At 40.0% G+C, this 21,221-nt stretch overlaps 1 protein-coding gene across 6 annotated transcripts in view; it reads right to left on the bottom strand.

Annotated features, from left to right (window-relative positions):
- EEFSEC (eukaryotic elongation factor, selenocysteine-tRNA specific) overlaps positions 1-21,221 on the bottom strand; it is a 223,086-nt gene that overhangs the window by 160,524 nt on the left and 41,341 nt on the right. For all 6 annotated transcript variants that reach the window (XR_012159786.1, XM_073351382.1, XM_073351381.1 and 3 more), the window contains exons 2-4: positions 16,685-16,892; positions 9,338-9,434; positions 5,161-5,325 (exon numbers count right to left, since the gene is read on the bottom strand). Coding sequence is in view for 5 of the 6 variants with exons in the window: in XM_073351382.1 (XP_073207483.1) it covers positions 5,161-5,325; positions 9,338-9,434; positions 16,685-16,892 (470 nt within the window). In the remaining variant the exon portion in view is untranslated. The remainder of the gene's footprint in view (positions 1-5,160; positions 5,326-9,337; positions 9,435-16,684; positions 16,893-21,221) is intronic.

Here is a 21,221-nt window from a genome sequence, read left to right as displayed (position 1 = left end):
TTCTAGTGATCACAGATCCTTCTGCCCCTGTCCCCTTCAGTCTGTCCCAGTGCTGTCTCTTACACACCATTCCCCGCAGCTTCTCATCTCCCATCCCAATCCCAGTGATTTTGCACAGCCAGTTCCAATCTCTGCCAACTTGCCCAGGTCCCACACCCCACCCATCCAGACTTCTTGTCCAGACTCCTTGTCCCAATCTCTCCCAAAAGCTGTCAAGGAGACTCAAGAACATGCTTAAAATTAAGTACATGCTTAAATGCTTTTCTGAATCAAGGTCCTAGTTCTGGCCTCATCTGTGTCCCTCTGCATTACCTCACTGCTGTTGGTCCAAGAGCCTTCTCATCAAATGGAACTACTCCGGTAGCAAGGGTCTACTCAACGCTTATAAGAAGAGTTAGACAAGGAATAAGAAAAGTAATAAAGAAAAAAGAAGAAAAGAAAAGCACCAGTCTATTGTCAGCAGAATACGTAATGTCTTGCTGAGTGCGCAGCTCTATTAAGAGAGAAGTCTGGGACATTTCTCCCTCACTTGCATTTCTCGTAAAAGCAGCTCTCACTATTTAAACCCATAACATACTTTTTACATGGTTACCCCCACGGCCTCTGGTTTACTCAGTGTGCCCTATCTTTTGGATACCCTTTTTTTTTTTTAGACTCCAGACTTTCTAGTACTTCATACCAGGCACGTTGCTGAGGTTTCACAAACAGAAAATAAAACGTTCTCATACTGGTGTACAAGCATTGGTAAATAATTAAATTGATCAGTTAATTAACATTTCAAAGCATTTCAAGATCCAGAGATGAAAAACACCACAGAATGGCAAAGTATTATAAATTTAATACATACACTCTAATGGAGGTACTAAGGTCTCAGGTATTCAGTTTGCATTGATAGTCACCAATAACCCCATAAAATGGCAGTGGTTTAGCAAAGCAGACATTTAGCAGGACTAAGATGATGCATGCTGTGGTTTCACAAGGAGCATAAATGTTACTGATTGTTTGAGACCAAACACTTTGCTTGGGACTAACACTCTCCATGAATTCACCTCGTCTTACCTCTTTGACCTTGTATCCACCTCCTATACACTCCCTTGTCTACCCACTGCACTCCTGACTTGTCCTCCTCTCTGGCCCTTTGTGGAGGCTCTTCACAACTTAGGGGCAAAGGGAGAGAAAGTGGTTCATAATGCCTTTACTGGAACACCTCCCTGCCTCCAACCAAGTTCACTTTAAAAGGGATATTAAAACAGTATCTTCCTTATCTTGACAAATTACCTTATCTATGTTACTTTCTCAGCAGGATTTCCATTGAGCCTGTAACTGTTGAATCTAACCAAAGCCTTAAGATTAACAACACTGAAAAAAATTAAAAACCAATATAATTTGCAAAATTTCTCTGTTTTCTTTTTGCCTTTAGTTTAGCTTAAACATTGAAACTAGACTCATCAGTGCTTACAGTTTAGACAGCTCATAGTAATTTTCACTTTCTAATTCTCCTGAACTAACCCACTGCTACATGGGGAAGTTGCAAAAAAAGAAAAATATTTCCATTAAATTTAAATAATTATGAAATACAAAGCTAAAAGTTGGGCCTAAACTATTTGACAGTGTTCTTTCAAAAGACTGCTGAAGACAGCTGAGGTCCAAGGCCCAGAGATGGAAAACCAGAGATGTGAGTTCTTTTCCTGGGTCTGCTCTTCCTCACGTTTGACCCTGGGCACATAAAAACCACAGCATGCCTCAGTTTTCCCATCAGTACAGTGAGGCTAAGGATACTCACCCACCTTTATAAAAGCACTTCACAATTTATTAACTAGAATATGCTAAACAAAGACTAAGGACTTTTCTATATCAACATTTAGGTTGCACATGGCAGGCTAGTGAAGGGTAGAGTCACACACCAGCTTGCTGCAAACTAAATGAAATGGTTCTGTACACCAGTGGTTTTCAAACTTCTTTTTCTGAAGACCCAGTTGAAGAAAATTGTTGATGCCCATGACCCAACTGAGCTGGGGGTGAGGGTTTTGGGGTGTGGGAAGGGCTCAGGGCTGAGGCAGAGAGTTGAGGTGCAAGGGTGAGGGCTGCAGGGTGGGGCCGGGAATGAGTGGTTCAGGATGTGGGAGGGAGCTTTGGGCTGGGGAAGGGGGTTGGGGTGTGAGAGGGGGTCAGGGTTCTGGGATGGGCTGTGCCCTGGACACAGTCAGCAGCAGGTCCGGCTCCTAGGCAGAGGCACACAAATGGTTCCATGAGACTCGTCCGCAGGCACCGTGCCCCTCTCGCCCACCTCCCAATGGCCGGGAGTGCAGAGCCAGTGCTCGGGGCGAAGGCAGCGCACAGAGCCTCATGGCGCCCCCACCTAGGAGCCAAACCTGCTGCTGGCTGCTTCCAGGGCACAGTGCAGTGTCGGAACAGGGAGGGACTAACCTGCTTTAGCCGGGAAGCACTGCCGACAGGACTTTTAACAGCCCAGTCAGCAGTGCTGACCAGAGCCGCCGTGACCCAGTGCCTTACATTCCGTGACACGGTACTGGGTTGTGACCTGCAGTTTGAAAACCACTGCTGTACACAAGCCTAAGTATTAGTAGTATTGAAATCTTGAATTTGTAACCATCCCTTCGCTTTAACCTAAATTCTCATAGTAAAGTATACTTACAACAATATGTCAAAACATATGTTTTACTGACTGACATCAGTCCTAAAGTGAATGGATAATTACAAATAAGAACCTCACTACCCAGCCCCAGAACCTGTTTTTATAAAGGTAGTAGCAGAAATGTCACATTATATAAACAAATGCAATTTGTAAACTGGGAGGAGGTGGATTTTAGAGACCACTGGAGTAATCCCAAAGGATTCAGAATCAGCATTCTGCCAATATTATGTTTTCACAGCAGAAATCCTAGGTTCATGCTCTTCAAAGTGAATCAAATGCTATAAAACAAATGGTACTAAATTGCCTGGATAGAGAATAGTTTGCTGTGTCAAAGCTTTTTGCCAAACACATACATATAATTTTTCTCTTTGCGGTATAATCAACCCCAGATGGCAATTTACATAGGCACTTTAGTAGGTAAAGGAATCCATACGCTGTTGGCATTCTCAGCCTCAATCAGAGAAAGCATGGGCGTTGGAGAATGTCACTGTTTATTTTTAATTGCTGTGTCCCTCCTTTGTGCAGGTTCAAGCGGTCAGAGATGTCGAAGTCCATTAGTAGAATTAGAAAGTGATGCCACTTTTTTTGGTGAGAGGGTTCCTCAAATTTAAAAAAGCAGCTGGTTTGCAATGTCCCCAAATGCCCAGTGGGCACCAACTGTCAATCTCAGTTATCATAGGGTCGGGGCAAAGAAAGGTCAGTAAACCACAGTGTGCTGTGAAATGTGCTTCCTCCATTACCTTGTAGGCCTGCGAAAGTTTTCACCTTTAGTAGGGATACTAGCCCAACTCTGTGTGGGACAAGCAAGGCACAGGATGAGTTGCCTCTCTTTTCTGTGCCTCAGTTCCCCTCTCTGTAAAATGCAAATAACATCACTGACTTACCTCATGACCTGTCGATGGTACAATATGAGTTCCAACACTGCCCATTACTTTACAGAATAAGAAGAGAGAGGTTCTGCCTTCATGAAGCTTTACCTAACCAAGCTAGTAAGAGGATTAATTCATCAGTGTTTGTAAAGTGCTAAGCCTAATATGTACTTTGCTATATGCCGTATATGTAAACTGTTTTGTCTTCTCCTTCCCTCACTTCATTTTCTCCCCACAATCTCACCATAGTTGGTGCAAAAGCCACCTCCTCTGCAGCTCCTCATGTGTGGAAAAGATTCCTTCCCCTTACATCCCTGCAGAACAGACTTCATCTCTTTCCAAATCTCATTTTAAATTATCTCTTTCCTATTTCACCTAATAAATATGAGGAAAATAATCTGCAATACTTAAATTATTCAATACACTTTGCCTTTTTTGTTTACATATTGTCACAAACAGAGCACATAATTCTCAAATGCATTCATCCAAAATTATTCTCAAGATTCTTGAGCCAATAATTCTTGGCCTGTAGTTCATCCAAATTGCAAGTCTTACAATCAAATATATCAATGTGTATATTCAATTGTAAAATTTGTAATTTGAACTGTTCTTCAATCAGCACAGCACAAACTGTAAATTTAAGGAAAAATATACAATTCAACATTCATTTTTGACAAATAGCCAAACTATGTATAAATTCTTAGCAAGCATTTGGACTAGAAAAAGATTGTGCAGTAAAATATGCCAAGTAAATATGAAAGGGTCACTAACAAATTACGTTTCATTTCTGAACATGAAGAAATAATTTGTGGAATTATTTCCTCCTACTATTCACTCAGCTCCCCCTCTTAATAGCTCACTCTCTCTGTGTTATTTATTATATCCCTATAACTCTATTGCATAACTAGGTTAGCAGAGACAGTTTATAGGAAAGATACTATTTAAAATAGTGTTCTGGTCTACCACTAAAGATCAGAACTCCTTGCCCAGTCCCTCACTGGACCAGAATGCCTGGGGAGAACTGAGAAAGCAGCATGCTCCGTCTGTGCGGGTGTGAGCTCCTCATAGCACTTCTGCAGTGATATCCTCCTACCTAGGAGTTGTGTTGATGACCTCCAAAAGGAGTCCCATTCCAGGTTTCTTCAGCCAAAGGAAGGCTGTTGTTAATGTGCAACTAGATAGGTCCATTTAAATCAGCAGCTGCAGAATGCTTAAGTCCTGGCTCACTTCTCTTAGTTAGCTATAAGACCAGAGGCAGAGCATTCTAACCAACACCTGGGAATTGGAACTTGGAAGAGGTTGGGAGGGAAGAGGTTTCCACTCTTTTTGGCTGCCCAGTCTATTTAAAACTTCTCTTTCCAGGGCCTCCTCTCTTTAAGTCTCACCTTCAGGCTTCCATTTCCCTTGCTAATGACATTCTATAAGCCACTGGACAATGCCATGTTACAAGTTACGCTCTATCCCAAATGACTGAGTTTCTATCATCCTTGCCTGCTCAGCTTGGGCTAAAAGCAGCACAACAGGAAAATAAAGAAGTTAACAAATAAATCAACAAACTAAGAAACAGAGAAGAATATGCTGTTCCTTGTTGAGTCTCTCTCAGTCTCGTGGGGCTGGGTGACAGAAAAAACTCACCTTCAGGGCAGGAATCTCCACATTATCACCTAGGCTCACAGAGCCAGAAAGAACAGTCCCTGTCATCACTGTGCCTTGACCCTTGATGGAGAAACAGTGGTCGATGGCCATAAGGAAGGGTCCCGTGGGGTCTCTTGTTGGCAGGTAAGCCTGAGATTTCAGGACCTGAAAGATAGACAAAAGAAGTACCGTGTCTTGGTGAAAATGTCATGACAGGTGTGATGCAAAAAGAGATGATTGATTCAATAAACTTGTAGTTTTACTGACTTCAAGAGTCCCACAACAAGCTTGAAATAGACCAATGTCAAATAAACGGTAACCGTTACAGAGGAGATGTACACTTAGCAGCAGCAAGAGGGGATTGATTTTCTGCCATAGAAAGATTTGGTTCTGCACATTCAGCTTGGCTAGCAAAACTGTGCTGGAGATAAAACTCCTGTGAAACTAAACAGAAACACTGTGGCAAAAGAGAATGAAAAACCCTGCACTCCTTAGATTAAAAATAAATGCCAGTGCCATTTTAAAGCGCATTTTACCACTATAGCTTCTCAGATTTGAAGGAGGAGAGTTCGCTATATATGTAATCTTAAAATGCCTCAGAAAACTCATCCCTGCCTCTATCTCATAAGAAATATTGTATTGGAATAAGACAAGAGAATTTAAATGAGACTGACTTAGGATTTATGTTGACGTTTCTTGAAGGAATAAACTATTTTCATCGCTCTCTCTCTCTCAAAAGCACCATCTTTATTAAGCTTAGGACAAGCTTAACCAGGCTAGGATTTCATTGCATTTTGTTTGTTAAAATACGACAGCAAGATGAAAAAACCTTAATTATCATGGGCTGCAGTAGTGTGGCCAGCAGTGGGTCAGGGACCTGGTTCACATCTCAATCCTAGTCCCCAGTTGAGAGAATTACAAAAATACCCTTTCAATTTGGTACAACTGTCAGTGTCTGCTCATAAAAAGGCATAGGACAGGAACAGCGGGTCAAGACTGAGAAGCTATGGTAGAAGAATGGGAGATAGGTCCAGAACTAAAATTGTAGGGATGAAATACTGAGGAACAATGGCAGTGTTTGCACAGAACTTGTGTATTCTTACAGTACTGGGATTCCCTTGAGCAGAAACTGAAAGTTGTGCTAAATTATAGAATTGTTTTGACGTGTAGATATGTGTCCTAGCAACAAGGATTTAACATCAAACCCACTGTCTCTTGTTACCCAGTATTTGAACCAGATATCCACAGTGAGCAACCCAATGTACTGCACACCCCACACTCTGACATGATAAGAATCTAGTAACACACTAAAATAACAGTCCAGTTTATTGTAGATGGGTGGTAGAATCACCTATAAAGATTGTCCGACACTTCCCATTACAATATGATGTGTTCAGTTGCTTCCAACTTTGCCAAATTAACTGTTTGGGCTGAAATTTTACATGCTGGGTGTCTGCCTCAGGCTGAATTTCTTTGGGAAGTTTCAGCTAAAACAGTTCAGCCATTTCCAAGAATTAGGTTAGGAAAAACTATATTGTTTTGCCATTTAAAAAAATCCTGGCAACATTTTCTTTGAAAAGTTTTAACATCTCCCACTTGGGAGCAGGGATGTGAAATTTGGCAGGGGGTAGCCTATATGCCAGGGATGTGCCTTTTGTTGTCCATGTGAAAATCCATTCATATTTGGTCACATTATAAGCTTCAAAAATATGCTGAGAAGACTTTAGAGTTTAGCAGCTAAAATTCCCCTCACAGCTCCTACATATGCCTGGACTGCGCACGTGTCATGCCCCCAGAGTAAATGAGCATGCTCAAGCCTAGGCCTACAGGGGCAAAGCTGGACTCTCCTGTAATTGCAACTCCCTGCTAGGGTATAGGCAGGCACCAGAACTGCCAGAAAGAAGCCTGACTCGTCTGTACTATTAATAATGCCCCCCTGGCATCCAGCCAGCATGGAGGAGAAAACCACCTGACCCAAATACAGAGGGGACAAAAACTGGGGTGGGGAGAGGGAAAAACAGATTGGGACACGGAACCTAGTGAGACTAGAACTGGAAGGGTTAGGGGGCACTAGGGCATATTGGGTAAAGAGACTGGGATTGTGAACCAGTGAATGAGGGAAAGGGGCAGAAGAGAAAGGATGAGGACCCAGATATAACAAGAAGCAAGAGGGCTTGGGTGAGAAGAAGACTAGGACGAGGGATGGGAAACAGACAGAGAGAAACTGGGGGAAGGGTGAGATTGGGACTTGGCTGTAAAGAGCCTGGAGAGGGAAACTAAGACTAGCTGCTCAAGGAGACCAGAACTAGGATGAGAAGCCTGAGGACTTAAGACTGGGAACACAAAGAGAACAGGACTGGAATGAGGAGCAAGGGGAAAGGAAGAGACGGGACTAGGATGGAAACAGGCAACAGGTTAAAGGGGATGGAGGAACTCAAAATTCCCAAGGCTCACCATTCCTCTGCCGTCAGCAAATAGCTGGGAAACCCACTAGCAAAATGGGTGCCTTATTTCCACAGGGCTGGTCCACATAAAATGACAACCTATTATTGCTACCAGTTACTCCATTAGCTCAAGTGGCAGAAATCTGTGAGATGGATCAAAGGGTTCCAAACACTGCTGATGACCCATGTAGATTACAATATATAATGGAATTTGGGTTTTTTAGTCTGCTTTTTTAAAAACCTGGGAAACTTCACAAAAAGTAATGTCAAAAAACATTATTAAGGTTGCAAAGTCAAGCACTCAAAAGTTAGAAAAATGACAAAACTAAGGTTTCCTGTGCAGCCTTAAATTCAGCCCCCTTCTGCATATCCATTATATACAGTCTTTAACTGCATGATCAAATATTTTTATAATAGAACCCCTGCCTCATTCAGTGCCATACAAAGGACCGTGCTGTGGGAATGAATTAGCATGGTGTAGCGAAGGAGGCTGTTGTCTGTATGACCCCAACCTCATTTGTTGAAGAAGTTGGAAAGTGTGTAGTAAAGGAGGCAGGGGAGTGCAGGAAGAGAAAGGATGGTCTCATGGTTAAGGCAGTTTTATGTTGCCCTGGACAACTGGATTCTATCCCTGCCTCTGTCATAGAGTTCCTATGTAATACTAGGCAAGTCTCTTTAACCAAGCTTTCCACAGCTGGGGGGGGGGGTGCGCGCATGTATGTGTGTGCACGAGAGAGAGAGAGAGATCAAATGATATGAACATATGAAATGCTATATAATGCTAAGTACTCTGAAAAATCAGGTTATAGACATCTCAAATTGGGCACCCAAAATCAGCAGATAGTTAATCTCTCTAAACCTCAGCTCCCCATATATAAAATGGGAATAATACTACCCCCTCATCTCACAAAGGTGTTGTGAAAATAAATTCATTAATGTCTGTGAAGCACTCAAATGCTAGAGTGATAAGTGCCTTGAAAAATCCATGAGGAAATGAATAATTCTGTAGTCAGAACAAAGTTTGAATAATGCCCAGTAAATAAGGAACATGGAACAATGATGAGAAAATAAAATATTCAAATGCTGCTCGTTAACTGAGTACCATCCATCCTGCACACTGAACGAGGCAGTGCTCATGTGGAAAAAAAAATTGATCATGTAATTAATGACTGTATCATAATGGATACACCAAAGGGAGTCAAACTAAGATTGTCTAAATTTCCTAACTTCTGAGTGATTGAGTTCACAACCTTAATGTTTGGGGGTGTGGGGGAGAGGGTGTTAAACTTAGTTGTTTCTGTAATTATAAAAAGATACTCTCCAGGGATATGGCAGAATTTTAAAACTAATTTTACTGACTACTCCTAACAATCCCTCACAATTTTACAAGAAACTTCTTTGCTTAACCGTAACAAAAATCTTCCACCACTGAACATGTACTAGTTTCTTAGTGGCTGGTTACTGCCACTGGGGCTGAGCATGTTAGTTCTTTACGGCAGTTCTTCACTCATGGGCACTGGGCTGCTGAAAAAAATCTGATACAACAATTCACCTTTTGGGACAAGCAGTCTTGACTTGTTTGTTCAATTAGAATGGATTCCTAAAGAAGTGCTTAGAACACCCCACATTAATATCACATCAATTCATTAGAATTAAACATTATTACAGAAACACCAAAGAACTTAAGAAACTGGGCCATATTTTACAGTGTTTTGCTTTTTCATTACATTTACCTCAATTAGTTCAGAAACACCTAGTGGATTCACAGTCTCTGGGGCTTCTGGTCCACCAGGCTTAGCTGCAACAGCAGCAATAGGACACCCTTGGAACCTAAAAGAGAAAAAGAGCTTCCCACCATAAGACCACAAGTCCCCTGCACTTGCAAGTAGAACATGGTAATAAAAGCTCATCTGACAATCCATATGAGGAAATGGCCTTTGACATTGATTTATCTAGTCCTGCAATAATGAATTATTGACAGCTTCTGAGAATGTACTATTATTTGTGCCTCTGAATTTACTACTGAATCTTTAACAGTTAATTTTACTTCATTGTAGTTTCTGGTCTGACTTCCCTAATAATAAGATTACAGCTTGCCTCAGAAGGCTATAGTTTAAGCAGGAGTCAAACTGGGCCAGCTTGTGGAGGGCTCAGTAAGCTGGACCTTTCTTCCTGGAGGGTTCCCATCTTGTGCTCCAGATTCTAAACTTTCGTTAAAAAAAAAACAAAAAACACAACCCTTTAACTGTCATAACTGCAAGGACAACCTTCAAAATGTGAATCAATGTAACACAGTGCAGTGATGTCTGACTGAGTCTACAGACACCGCGAAACCATAGTGTTGAGATTTGTCTCTACTCATATATGGGGATGTGAACTCTGAAGCCTAATGATTATAATGGAAATGTCAACAGTATTAACTATTTAACTGGTAATCAAAGCATACTAGAAAGAAGAGTTTCAGAGTAGCAGCCGTGTTAGTCTGTATTCGCAAAAAGAAAAGGAGTACTTGTGGCACCTTAGAGACTAACAAATTTATTTGAGCATAAGCTTTCGTGAGCTACAGCTCACTTCATCGGATGCATTCAGTGGAAAATACAGTGGGGAAATTTATATATATATATAGAGAACATGAAACAATGGGTGTTACCATACACACTGTAACAAGAGTGATCACTTAAGGTGAGCTATTACCAGCAGGAGAGCCGGTGGACGGGGGAGGAGAGAGAAAAACTTTTTGTAGTGATAATCAAGGTGGACCATTTCCAGCAGTTGACAAGAACGTCTTAGAAACGGGGGTGGGGGTGGGGAATAAACAAGGGGAAATAGTTTTACTTTGTGTAATGACCCATCCCCTCCCAGTCTTTATTCAAGCCCAAGTTAATTGTATCCAGTTTGCAAATTAATTCCAATTCGGCAGTCTCTTGTTGGAGTCTGTTTTTGAAGTTTTTTTGTTGAAGAATTGCAACTTTTAGGTCTGTAATCGAGTGACCAAAGAGATTGAAGTGTTCTCCGACTGGCTTTTGAATGTTATAATTCTTGACGTCTGATTTGTGTCCATTTATTCTTTTTCGCAGAGACTGTCCAGTTTGACCAATGTACATGGTAGAGGGGCATTGCTGGCACATGATGATATATATCACATTGGTAGATGTGCAGGTGAACGAGCCTCTGATAGTGTGGCTTATGTGATTAGGCCCTATGATGGTGTCCCCTGAATAGATATGTATTTGCAAATACTCACCAGCAACCACACAACAGAACCACTAACCCAGGAACCTGTCCTTGCAACAAAGCCCATTGCCAACTGTGTCCACATATCTATGCATCCGATGAAGTGAACTGTAGCTCACGAAAGCTTGTGCTCAAATAAATTGGTTAGTCTCTAAGGTGCCACAAGTACTCCTTTTCTTTTGCAAATACAGACTAACACAGCTGCTACTCTAAAACTCTCATTACAGTGTGTATGGTAATACCCATTGTTTCATGTTCTCTATGTATATAAATCTCCCCACTGTATTTTCCACTGAATGCATCCGATGAAGTGAGCTGTAGCTCACGAAAGCTTATGCTCAAATAAATTTGTTAGTATTTAAGGTGCCACGAGTACTCCTTTTCTTTTTAGAAAGAAGAGGTAAGTGGTTGTTTAACAGGCACCTTGTTTTGCCATCTCAAGTGAGAAAAGCTTAAAAGAAGATCACTAAGTCATCCAGTTCAATCCTGGAGTTTAAGACTTCCTTTTGTAACCAATTTTATTCTTTGACCCTGTAACGTATAGAGCTCTTCTTAACAGCTAAAAGAATCTGTAATATTATACCTTTTGTGAGATGCAAACTATTGGTTTATCTCATCTAATAACTCATTTTGACAATTAATTTTTTTTAAAACTTCTGAAAGGAACCAAAATTAAAACCTGCCTGCCTAAGGACTAGGGCCTTTAATAGGCCAGAGTCTTTTTAAAAAGCCAAAACAACCCCCACACAGTCACAATGGCCAGTAAAATATGATAAAAGCAGAAGAGCAGGAAAAACCTTCACATACTGGAAGTGTTCAGTTCTTATAAATACTCAATTACTGTACAATTGAGACAGGTCACAAAATCAGAGTGAATGGGATCCCTTTTGCTCTCCTCCTCTCCCAACTTAAACTTTTAGATTTTCATCTCAAAAGGCAAGAACTAGGGGGGAAAAGACAGCTCACTGATACAGAGAGAACGATCACTAAATGTGCTCCCTCTGCAGAAGTCATCAAACACTAATCCAGTATACAAGGTACTTTCTCTGTTTATGTGCCATACGCCTGAGGCTCCCAGGGACAAAGGATGATCAAATTATGCACCGAGAATTCCAGCCATTAACCATAAAGCTTTTGGAAATTCAGTTATTTTTATCCAAACACTTTTGGGCAATAAACAAATTAATGCTGAACCAGGTGTCTCATTCTTTCCACAAGAACACCATGTAACATAAGCTAGAGGCGTCACATGCTGCTTTTAGAAATACATTCAAATATAAGGAGACCCTATTAGAACTACTTTACTCCACCACAAATAACGTATTGCAAGTGGTGTCTTAGTCTCCACCAAACAAAGAGAAAAGCTAGTGCGGACAAGGAACCTAGACAAAAACACAACACTAATTTTGATTTCTGGTGTGAAATATTTTGGCTTTGATTGATTTTAGGTGCCAATCTGCAGAACGGTCAACTGTAAATGAGGCCAAATTCTGAAAGCACCAAACCTGCAGAAGGATGACAGAGCTATTCTTACCATCCCTCTTCTCTTTCTCCATTGCACTGAAGTCATATGGCAGCAGCTGTAATCTGTTGTTGTCAGGGTCTATAGCACTGTTCCCTCTATAGTTGCAACCTTACTAGCAACCACACTTTATATTTGGTTGTTGATACAGGGCTTTACCCATAGCATGGACAGAACCACTATTTTAGTAACTGAAGTTTCCCCCAGTAACTATAGATGAGTGTGTGAGGTAGAAGGCAGGCTGCCAAATGATCTCAGTGGTGTCCCATAAGTAAGAGTCATTTGGAAATGCAAAACCAGCTTAAATTGTCTGTGTTTGATAGCACAGAGTTCATGATGGGAAAGAGGCTGTCAGGAAATAAAGTATGTCTGCTGCACAGTGGGGCTGGCACTTTAGGACAAGCCCAGGTCAGCAATGCTTTTAAAAATTCACAAACAACAGATCTGATGTCCGAATGCTGAATCTTTTATGGGTGGGAAAGATAACAGACATCTGATATACGAGCATCCCTGGGATCTGAAGTTCAAATGACTTCAACTAAAACATTATGAAAGACCATCTATCTCCATGGAGAACCAGAGCAGTTCAGATCAGCTGAGAGGACCTTTTCTTAAATAGCAAGGGGGTGGAGACAGAGCATCTGCAGGTAAGAGGTTTCACTCTAGAACTCAGTTCCCCCTTAGTTTGATAATATCAGCCAACTTTCAGGGTATGCTCTGCAAGGCCTATTTGTGTTCCCCAGCTCTTAAGAAAGGATTGTGTTCAGAGGGTATATGTGCGCTCAGTGCAGAGAAGAACCCATGAGAAGACACTCTAGTTTCCTTCCAATATATTTATAATTTTAGCTTTCTGAATATAGGTATGACCACAACCAAACTCCACAGACAATTAGGTGTTGATCCCCATACAATAGGTCACTATAAAAGTATTTTTTCCTCTTTATTTGCAGTATGTTCTCAAACTTTAACCTATGACCAGAGTGCCATGCAGGAGTAATGATCTCCATTCAGGCAAAATAAAATGAACCTCTATTTTGCCATTTTGCTAGCCTTTGACTAGTTTGCAAAGATGAGTTTCAGAGTAACAGCCGGGTTAATCTGTATTCTCAAAAAGAAAAGGAGTACTTGTGGCACCTTAGAGACTAACCAATTTATTTGAGCATAAGCTTTTGTGAGCTACAGCTCACTTCATTGGATGCATACTGTGGAAAGTGTAGAAGATCTTTTTATATACACACAAAGCATGAAAAAATACCTCCTCCCACCCCACTCTCCTGCTATCTTTAGATAAGCTATTACCAGCAGGAGAGTGGGATGGGAGGAGGTATTTTTTCATGCTTTGTGTGTATATAAAAAGATCTTCTACACATTCCACAGTATGCATCCGATGAAGTGAGCTGTAGCTCACGAAAGCTTATGCTCAAATAAATTGGTTAGTCTCTAAGGTGCCACAAGTACTCCTTTTCTTTTTGCAAAGATGAACGATTATAAATCATTACTTTCTCAAAATTTAACTTATTTGTACCAAATAGAACTGTTTCTCCGATAAGAAATATGTAAAAATTGAAATATTATTTTCATTTCTGTTTCAAGATAAGAGATGTGCAGTGGGTCAACCTTTCCAGCAAGTAAATAAAATTGTAGAAAAACTATGAGATAAAATTAAACCTTTATGTTTAAGTTGTTCATTTTTGCAGTCTGATGGCCACTTCAGCTGTGAATAACAAATCTGAATTCTTATGGAACAGCCATGTAAGTGTGATCATTTTATCTGATGAATGAATTTTATTAACTAAAAGGCACAGCTAAAAAAAACCTCATATATATATTTGGTGTGATAGAGATGGGGATTTAAAAAGTTTAAGCAATCTCAGACCAAGTTACAGGTATCTGCACTCATAAAAAGTAATAAAAATGGAGAGTTTCTCAATCTACCTGACAGGAGAAAACAAGTTGCTTTATATTCGTTGGCTCTCCATCAACAACTATGAAGGAGAGTCACAAGTTGCAGAATTTTGTCTCTGTACTATGTACACAAGAGGAAACTTCACTCTAGTGAACTCTATGCTGTACTGATCAAAAGGAAACAGACTAAAGAACAGAGAAGTTGATAAAAAGTAAGATTTTCAGATTGTTCAGCTGCACGGGGCCACTAATCTGCCATTAAAAATAACTTAAATATGAGGTGACTTACACAACGAAGCTCCACTGGCTCCTCTAGCACTGGTAAAATCCTTACCTTCAAATGCCCACTCTACTTCTGCTCTTACGCCTGCCGTTGGGAACAAATGTGATTTAGCAGCTAGGTAAGTATAAGTCAGAATTCTTTCCACAGCATGACCCTGGACAAAACACTTCACCCATCTGTACTTCAATTTCCTAATCTATAAAAAGGAGATAGTATCTTGCAGCCTTACCCCTAGGGGAGTTGAGAGGCTGCACTTGTATTCGAGGATCTCAAAACACTCAACACACGTTACTTAATTCAAAAGTATTATTTTTATTGTACCAAACTGACAATCCCAATCTCAAATGCATCTTCCATATTCTCAATTAAGCCATCCATCACACTGTTCTTTTCCCATTAAGACCAATCACACTTCTCACCTTCAATTCAGGAAAAACCCTAATTTCTCCTCCCTCTCTCTGCAGCTGACAAGATTCCCGGATTGCAGGAAGTGTTACAACCCCATAAACCAAAGGGCAGATTTTTTTTTTTTTTTTTTAAAACCAGGAGATTTCACTTCTGTTGTTTCATCTGAGCTGAATTCGAAGGGAGCCTTTAAATTGATTAAGTATCTTAATTCTGGTTTGCTTCTCACAGCACTACACTGAAGCTGACTCTACAATTAAAATTTAGAGCAAGGTAGCTTATAGTGCCCAGGGGTGTGAAAAATCCACACATCTGAACAATGTAGTTATGCCGACCTGACCCCATTGTAGATGCAGCTAGGTCAACAGATGAATGCATCCATCAAAGTATCTACCATCACTCAAAGGCACCATTGCCAACTTTCACGCGGTAAATAAGCACCCTGACTTTAACAACAAGCCAAAAATCAAGCTAATCCCATTTCAAAATAAGGCCAAAACAAGCCAATCTCTAAGAACCCCAACACTCTATGTGACTAGATCCCCCCAGCGTGCAGTCTGGGACTGTGGGTGGGCCCGCTGTGCACCCCTGGCTCTCTCCCCACCTTACCTATGACTTGCTGGGAGCCGATAAAAAAAAAGATGCAACAACCCACAACCGACAACAAGCTACAAGGCAAAAACTAGCCAACAAGCAACACGCAAGCCAATTAAGCCAAAAACAAGCCCAATTTCTGAGCTTTTTTTCCGGGTTTGGCATGTCTGCTCAAAGGTTGTGTTCCTACAGCAACAGAAAAATCCTTTTTGTCCTAGTAGTCTGAGGGTATGTCTACATTGCCCATGTTACAGCGCAGATGCAACAGCACTGTGACATGGGCAGTGTAGTCATGCTTTATTGTCGGGGGAGAGCTCTCCCGGTGATAAAAAAAATAACCACCCCAAATGGGCACAGCTCCCAGAGATAAAGCGCTGTCTATACAGGCACTTTTCAGCGCTAAAACTTTTGCCGCTCAGGGAGATGGTTTTTTCACACCCTTGAACAACTAAAGTTTTAGCACTGAAAATGGCAGTGTAGACTCAGCCTAAATCTACACTATGGGGTTAGGCCAGCATAACTACAGCACCTTAGCTATGCTTCTATAGTCCCCTTATTGTTGACATGGCCTTAGGAACAAAGCAGCCACCATGAGACCCTTAATGACTACAGTGAGCAGCTGGAGCACACAGCAGGGGAGTGCAGCAAATTAACACAAAAGAATAGCACAGAACTCACAAAGTTCTTGTCTACACTGAGAAACTGAGGTGTGTCAACTAACATACGTCAAATGGCACATTTTAAAACACCACTTAGCACCTAGTGTAGATAGAAACAGTTGTATTTAAAAATATGTCAACTAGCTATGATCAGTGCTAGCCACTTGAGCAACTACCCTCTGGAGTTGTCTCAAACTGGGCACCAAAAATCACAGCAACCGAAAGTCACTTTTAAAAATCTTGCTCAGGGATCAGATACAAAATTTAAGACAGGGTTTGAATTTCTTGGGGGTTGGGGGGGGAAGGGGGAGTAAGGAGGGAGGAGGGGAACACACCTTTACCCCTTTCTATGCATCCGTACATAGATCTCTTTATGCCAGTGTCTGGTCTAACCAAGGTGTATGTGAAAGCATCTCTGAGAGGTAGGTAGGTGTACAAAAAGCTTTGTTACATTAGAAGAACATCTTTGGTAACTTACTTTGTATTTTCCAGAGTCTTCTGCATTTTCTTTGTCATCTTCTCAATGGCAGCTTGTCTCTTTCCCTCTGGAAGAAGGTCTATTTTGTTCAGAACCACCACCATCTTCTGGCAGGCAATTTGCCCAATCACCAAGCACTCTGCTGACTGAGTCTGCATCCCTTTTGTCACGTCTATTACAAGCATCATCAAATCAATAATCTGGGCACCTGGAAGAAAAGTCAATGTCGGTATCATACCTGTATGAAAGAGTTAGAGACCCTCTTTCTAAAGTGTGTTTCTGTAAACACTGTCCATAATGTGTATACACTCACACAAATAAAACATGAAGCCAAGGTGAAAAGCCAAAGCATGTTTATGGTCAATGCCATTTGAAAACTCAAGGAATTGCAAGATACAGTAGAATTACACAAAGAAATCCAAAGTTGTTAGAATAAAAAGTTACCTTTTGTACTATAGTGACAGTCTCACATTAAGGACTTGGGCAATATATTTGTTATAGAATTGATCTTTACTGTAGCACAGACATAAGACACACATCTCAACTAATTCAGTAACACACTGTAAACAGACATTAATATGCTACAATGAGATCATATATACACTGTTTACACTGGGTCACACACCACAGTGAGGGCAACAGGGTTAGACATTTCATGCTGCTGCAAAGGTAAACAGATTTTACTGCAGGAGTATAATACTGAGTCTTTATTAGATCTTTCCATAATTACTAACATGATTATTTCTCAGTATCCTCTTTTGATTGTAATCTATGTTTCATTATTTGTTTGAAGACAAAACCAAAGAGCTGAAACTCTCTTTGCAGAGCTATATTAACATTTTTAAGGATGCTGTTACATAAAGAAGAAAATGAAGTCACAATGTTTTTACTGTGATTCTTATGGAGCCTAGACCAAAGTAGTAAAATGAAGTTTAAACGTCACAGAACAAAACCACTGAGGAAAGAAATGTTTCATGCTCCTAAGTGTGCTCAAACAAATGGAAAGTTCAGAAATACTTGACAGTATTCATTTAAAAGTGCAGAAAAATATATCTGCCACCTTCCCCTCATGACATCTTTAAAGGTTTGAAATAAAAATACTGGCTTGGGACATTTAAAAAGTGATATCAAGGGAGCTGCATGTGTGCTCAGAACCTTTGAAAATCAAACCACTTTTATTTAAGTATGGATTTAGAAGCCTAACTTTAAGCACCAAGGTTTGAAATTTTGGTCAAAATCTATAAAATGAGCAAAAGGTTCAATGCAAGTGTGAAGGGAGAACACCAGCAAATAAACCAGTGAAAATATTCTATCAGTGATGGCCAAAAACTATTACAACTGTAACAAGGATAAACTGGGATCCTTCAAATAGGTTAATTTTCCCTTTTCAAGATCTCCTTTGGAACTTTATGGAGCAACATTCTGGGAAGCATCAGCCAAAAGAGGAATGTGCAAGATTCACTGTAAGAACAGAAGAGAATGAAAAGATGATGAAGAATTGCATCTACCTTACTACTAAGGTGAAGAAATAACCCCTGCTGGAACAGTAATCTTGTTCGTTCCCTCTTCCACGTGCTGACGTTAACAGTTTTGTGTTTGGATGTTAAGCAGCAAAAAAGGAGAGGAGGGGAAGGTGAAAGAGTTACACGATTTGACAAAGATTATGGTTACATAGTTTTCGGTGCTCTATGGTAACACTGGCTAATAGTTTTTGACTGGTGTGCAGGAATATCTGCATTAACAGGATACTTCAGAACAAGAGGGAGATTTAGGAAACATTCTGCCCTTCAATTAGCGAGCTGAGCTTTGTCCTCTTCTGCCGGCCCGGCATCCAAAACTTGGCATAGAAGGAAGTGCTTTTCCAAGAATACCAACGTTCAAACCGCCAAATGGTCATTTTAATCAATTCTAAATACATTAAAACAAGTTTTTCAAGTCACTTGATTTATATACTTTTCTGATGTTGAGGGAATTGACTAAACACCACAGTATATTGTCATTCTGCCTTGAATTAAAGCATGTACAGTATGTGCACTTCAGATCTCTGCAACAGCTGAACAAATACAGGCAGATTTCCCACATCCCTAATCCTTCACTGAGAGGAATATAATTCACTTTGAGTCTAAATTTATCTAGAGTTCTCGTGGCCTCATTTTTCCTCCAATTTTTATTAGTAGTAGTATCACAAGTTCTAAATATCATTAAGTGAAGATTCCCATTATTGACTAAACTGGTTTTCAGATAAGGTTCTGACGGCTGGACTGCTCTGGACCATACTACGCACACATTCAGGACCCTTCTATCTCTTTCCTGCTAGGATATCGATACACATAACTGACCGTCAAGCAGACAAAGATGTGCATCAATGCCACTCACATACTCAGAAGCTGTTTCAGAGGAGCATGTTGTAAATGAAGCACTAGAAAGCCATGTGCAACAGACCTTAATATAGCAAAGCTCAATCTAAAAAGGTAAAGGTCTAAAGCTGAACTAGTAGAGAGTTGCAGTGATCTACAAAACGTCTTTCAAGAATAACAAAATGCTAAAAGAAACTAATGTGACAAATCTAGCATCATTATTTACAGTACCCAGGATTCCAGTTTCTAGTGTTTCTAATATTTTCCTGAAACTTTTGTTACGAATAAGAAATTGACAAAATTGTTCCTTTTCTCTCTCCTCCTCTCACCCACACTTTTTTGCTTAATTTTCATCATAAGCCATCGCATGGAAACAGACAGCCTTGTTTGTAATTCCCATGAACTCAGGATAGGAAATCATTCTGAGAGTGGATTTCATGGGTGAGTGAGTGGGTGGGAATTGCAGCAGCAAAAGTTAACAGTTATAAATGACTACTTTCAACCTATCAAAGCTTTTCATCTTGTAATACTGCATGAAGACCCCTTTTAAGCTACAGCAGGATCATTATCATAGCAGTGTAGTTAGCACAGCATTTTCTCATGCAGTATCTTAATCATTTAAAAAATGGTATGAGGCAAGCTTAGCGTATGTGATCCCTACAAATGCATTTTCTGGTTTTGTTATTGCAGAAATTGTTTTACTCCTTTAAGCAGTTTTTAATTACAGTATAAAATAGCATTAAACTGCATTTTTGAGGGAACAGGAGGGGGCTTGGAGGCACTAAACTCCATGCCAAAATGGCTTAAATCTAACAATAAGAAAAAGTGTGCAGATAGTTCTGAATGTGAACAAGTGTCAGTACTTTAAGCAAGGTAAAAATATTTTAAATTAGTTAATATTTGACAATTAAAAACACTAGTTCTAAGCACACACAGCAGGGGGAGGTTGGTTTGTTTTTACAACTGTAATGAAAGGATGTTTTGTACGAAGCTTTATTGCACACATACTCTTCCTACATTGCTGATACCTGTTCGAATGAATGTGAATGAACCATTAACCTTAACTTCTTGGCTGATTTTAACATTATTAGCTATAATTATATTTAAGACATATAACCATTAACGTAATGATGGTTGCACAGTATGCTTTAGCTCACCCTCTTCCAACTAATTACTATGACAAGGTAAATATGGGTCTCTAGAGACACTCTAGGCCAAATTTTGATCTCAGTTAGTCCAGATTTAAACCAGGGTAACTGAGATCAGAATCTTGCCTTTGAGAACAGCGGCTAATTTGACACCATATGTTCTACAATATCTAAGCCCACTGACAAAAGATAAAGATTGCACTGCAGCCTTCATGTGCAGTGTATATACAAATGTTAATTTATGTTGTAACCCTAATGACATTTTATTGCAGTTTATTTCAATAACTTTAAGTAAACATTACATATGCCACTAATTGTGATATTTATCTATTAGCTAATTATTAATATTAATAAAATTAATCTATTAGCACCTCCAGACAATTTTTTTTAACATATGAAACCCTTAAAATGTAAGACTCACTAGAGTTTCTGTTGCGGTTTATTTAAGAAACCAAAAGCAGCACCACAGTCAAAATATGAAATTATGAAATAAAAATAATTGCATCAAATATAAACCAACAACTTTCATGGGAACGAGTAAGAACATTAAATATGTAAAGGTTGGCCAGATGACAGCTGAAGGGTGTAAACACCAAGGTACAAGAAGAATTGTTTCGGCTGACTATTGCGAAACACCAAAATGTTAAATTCATTAGGTCCCTGTTGCACAATCTTTGCATCACAGAAGGTCCAAAGGCCACTAACCAGGTCCAAAGGCCAAACCTGTATACAATATTTTTATATAAGATTTTAATCAGAGATAAATGCACACAATTTTTTTCTGTTTGTTTAGAGAATGCTGTACGTATAAACAGAACTTTAACCTCTTGATATCTGGCTTTATCCTGGAGGTGGCCACAACAAAGCTCTTTGGGACAGGAACTGTCTTTTCATCGCATACATGAGCAGCACCTAGCACAATGCAGCCCTGATTGGGATGCCTAGACACTACAACAATACAAATAACAAAACATTAATAATAATGAAATGATTAACAAGAGCAGTCCAGATTAGGGAAGCAGGTGCAGAATG

This window comes from Lepidochelys kempii, chromosome 7 (assembly GCF_965140265.1).
Source record: "Lepidochelys kempii isolate rLepKem1 chromosome 7, rLepKem1.hap2, whole genome shotgun sequence".
NCBI lineage: Eukaryota > Metazoa > Chordata > Testudines > Cheloniidae > Lepidochelys > Lepidochelys kempii.
The sequence above is the reverse complement of the archived record's forward strand: the minus strand, read 5'-3'. Positions and strand labels throughout refer to the sequence as shown.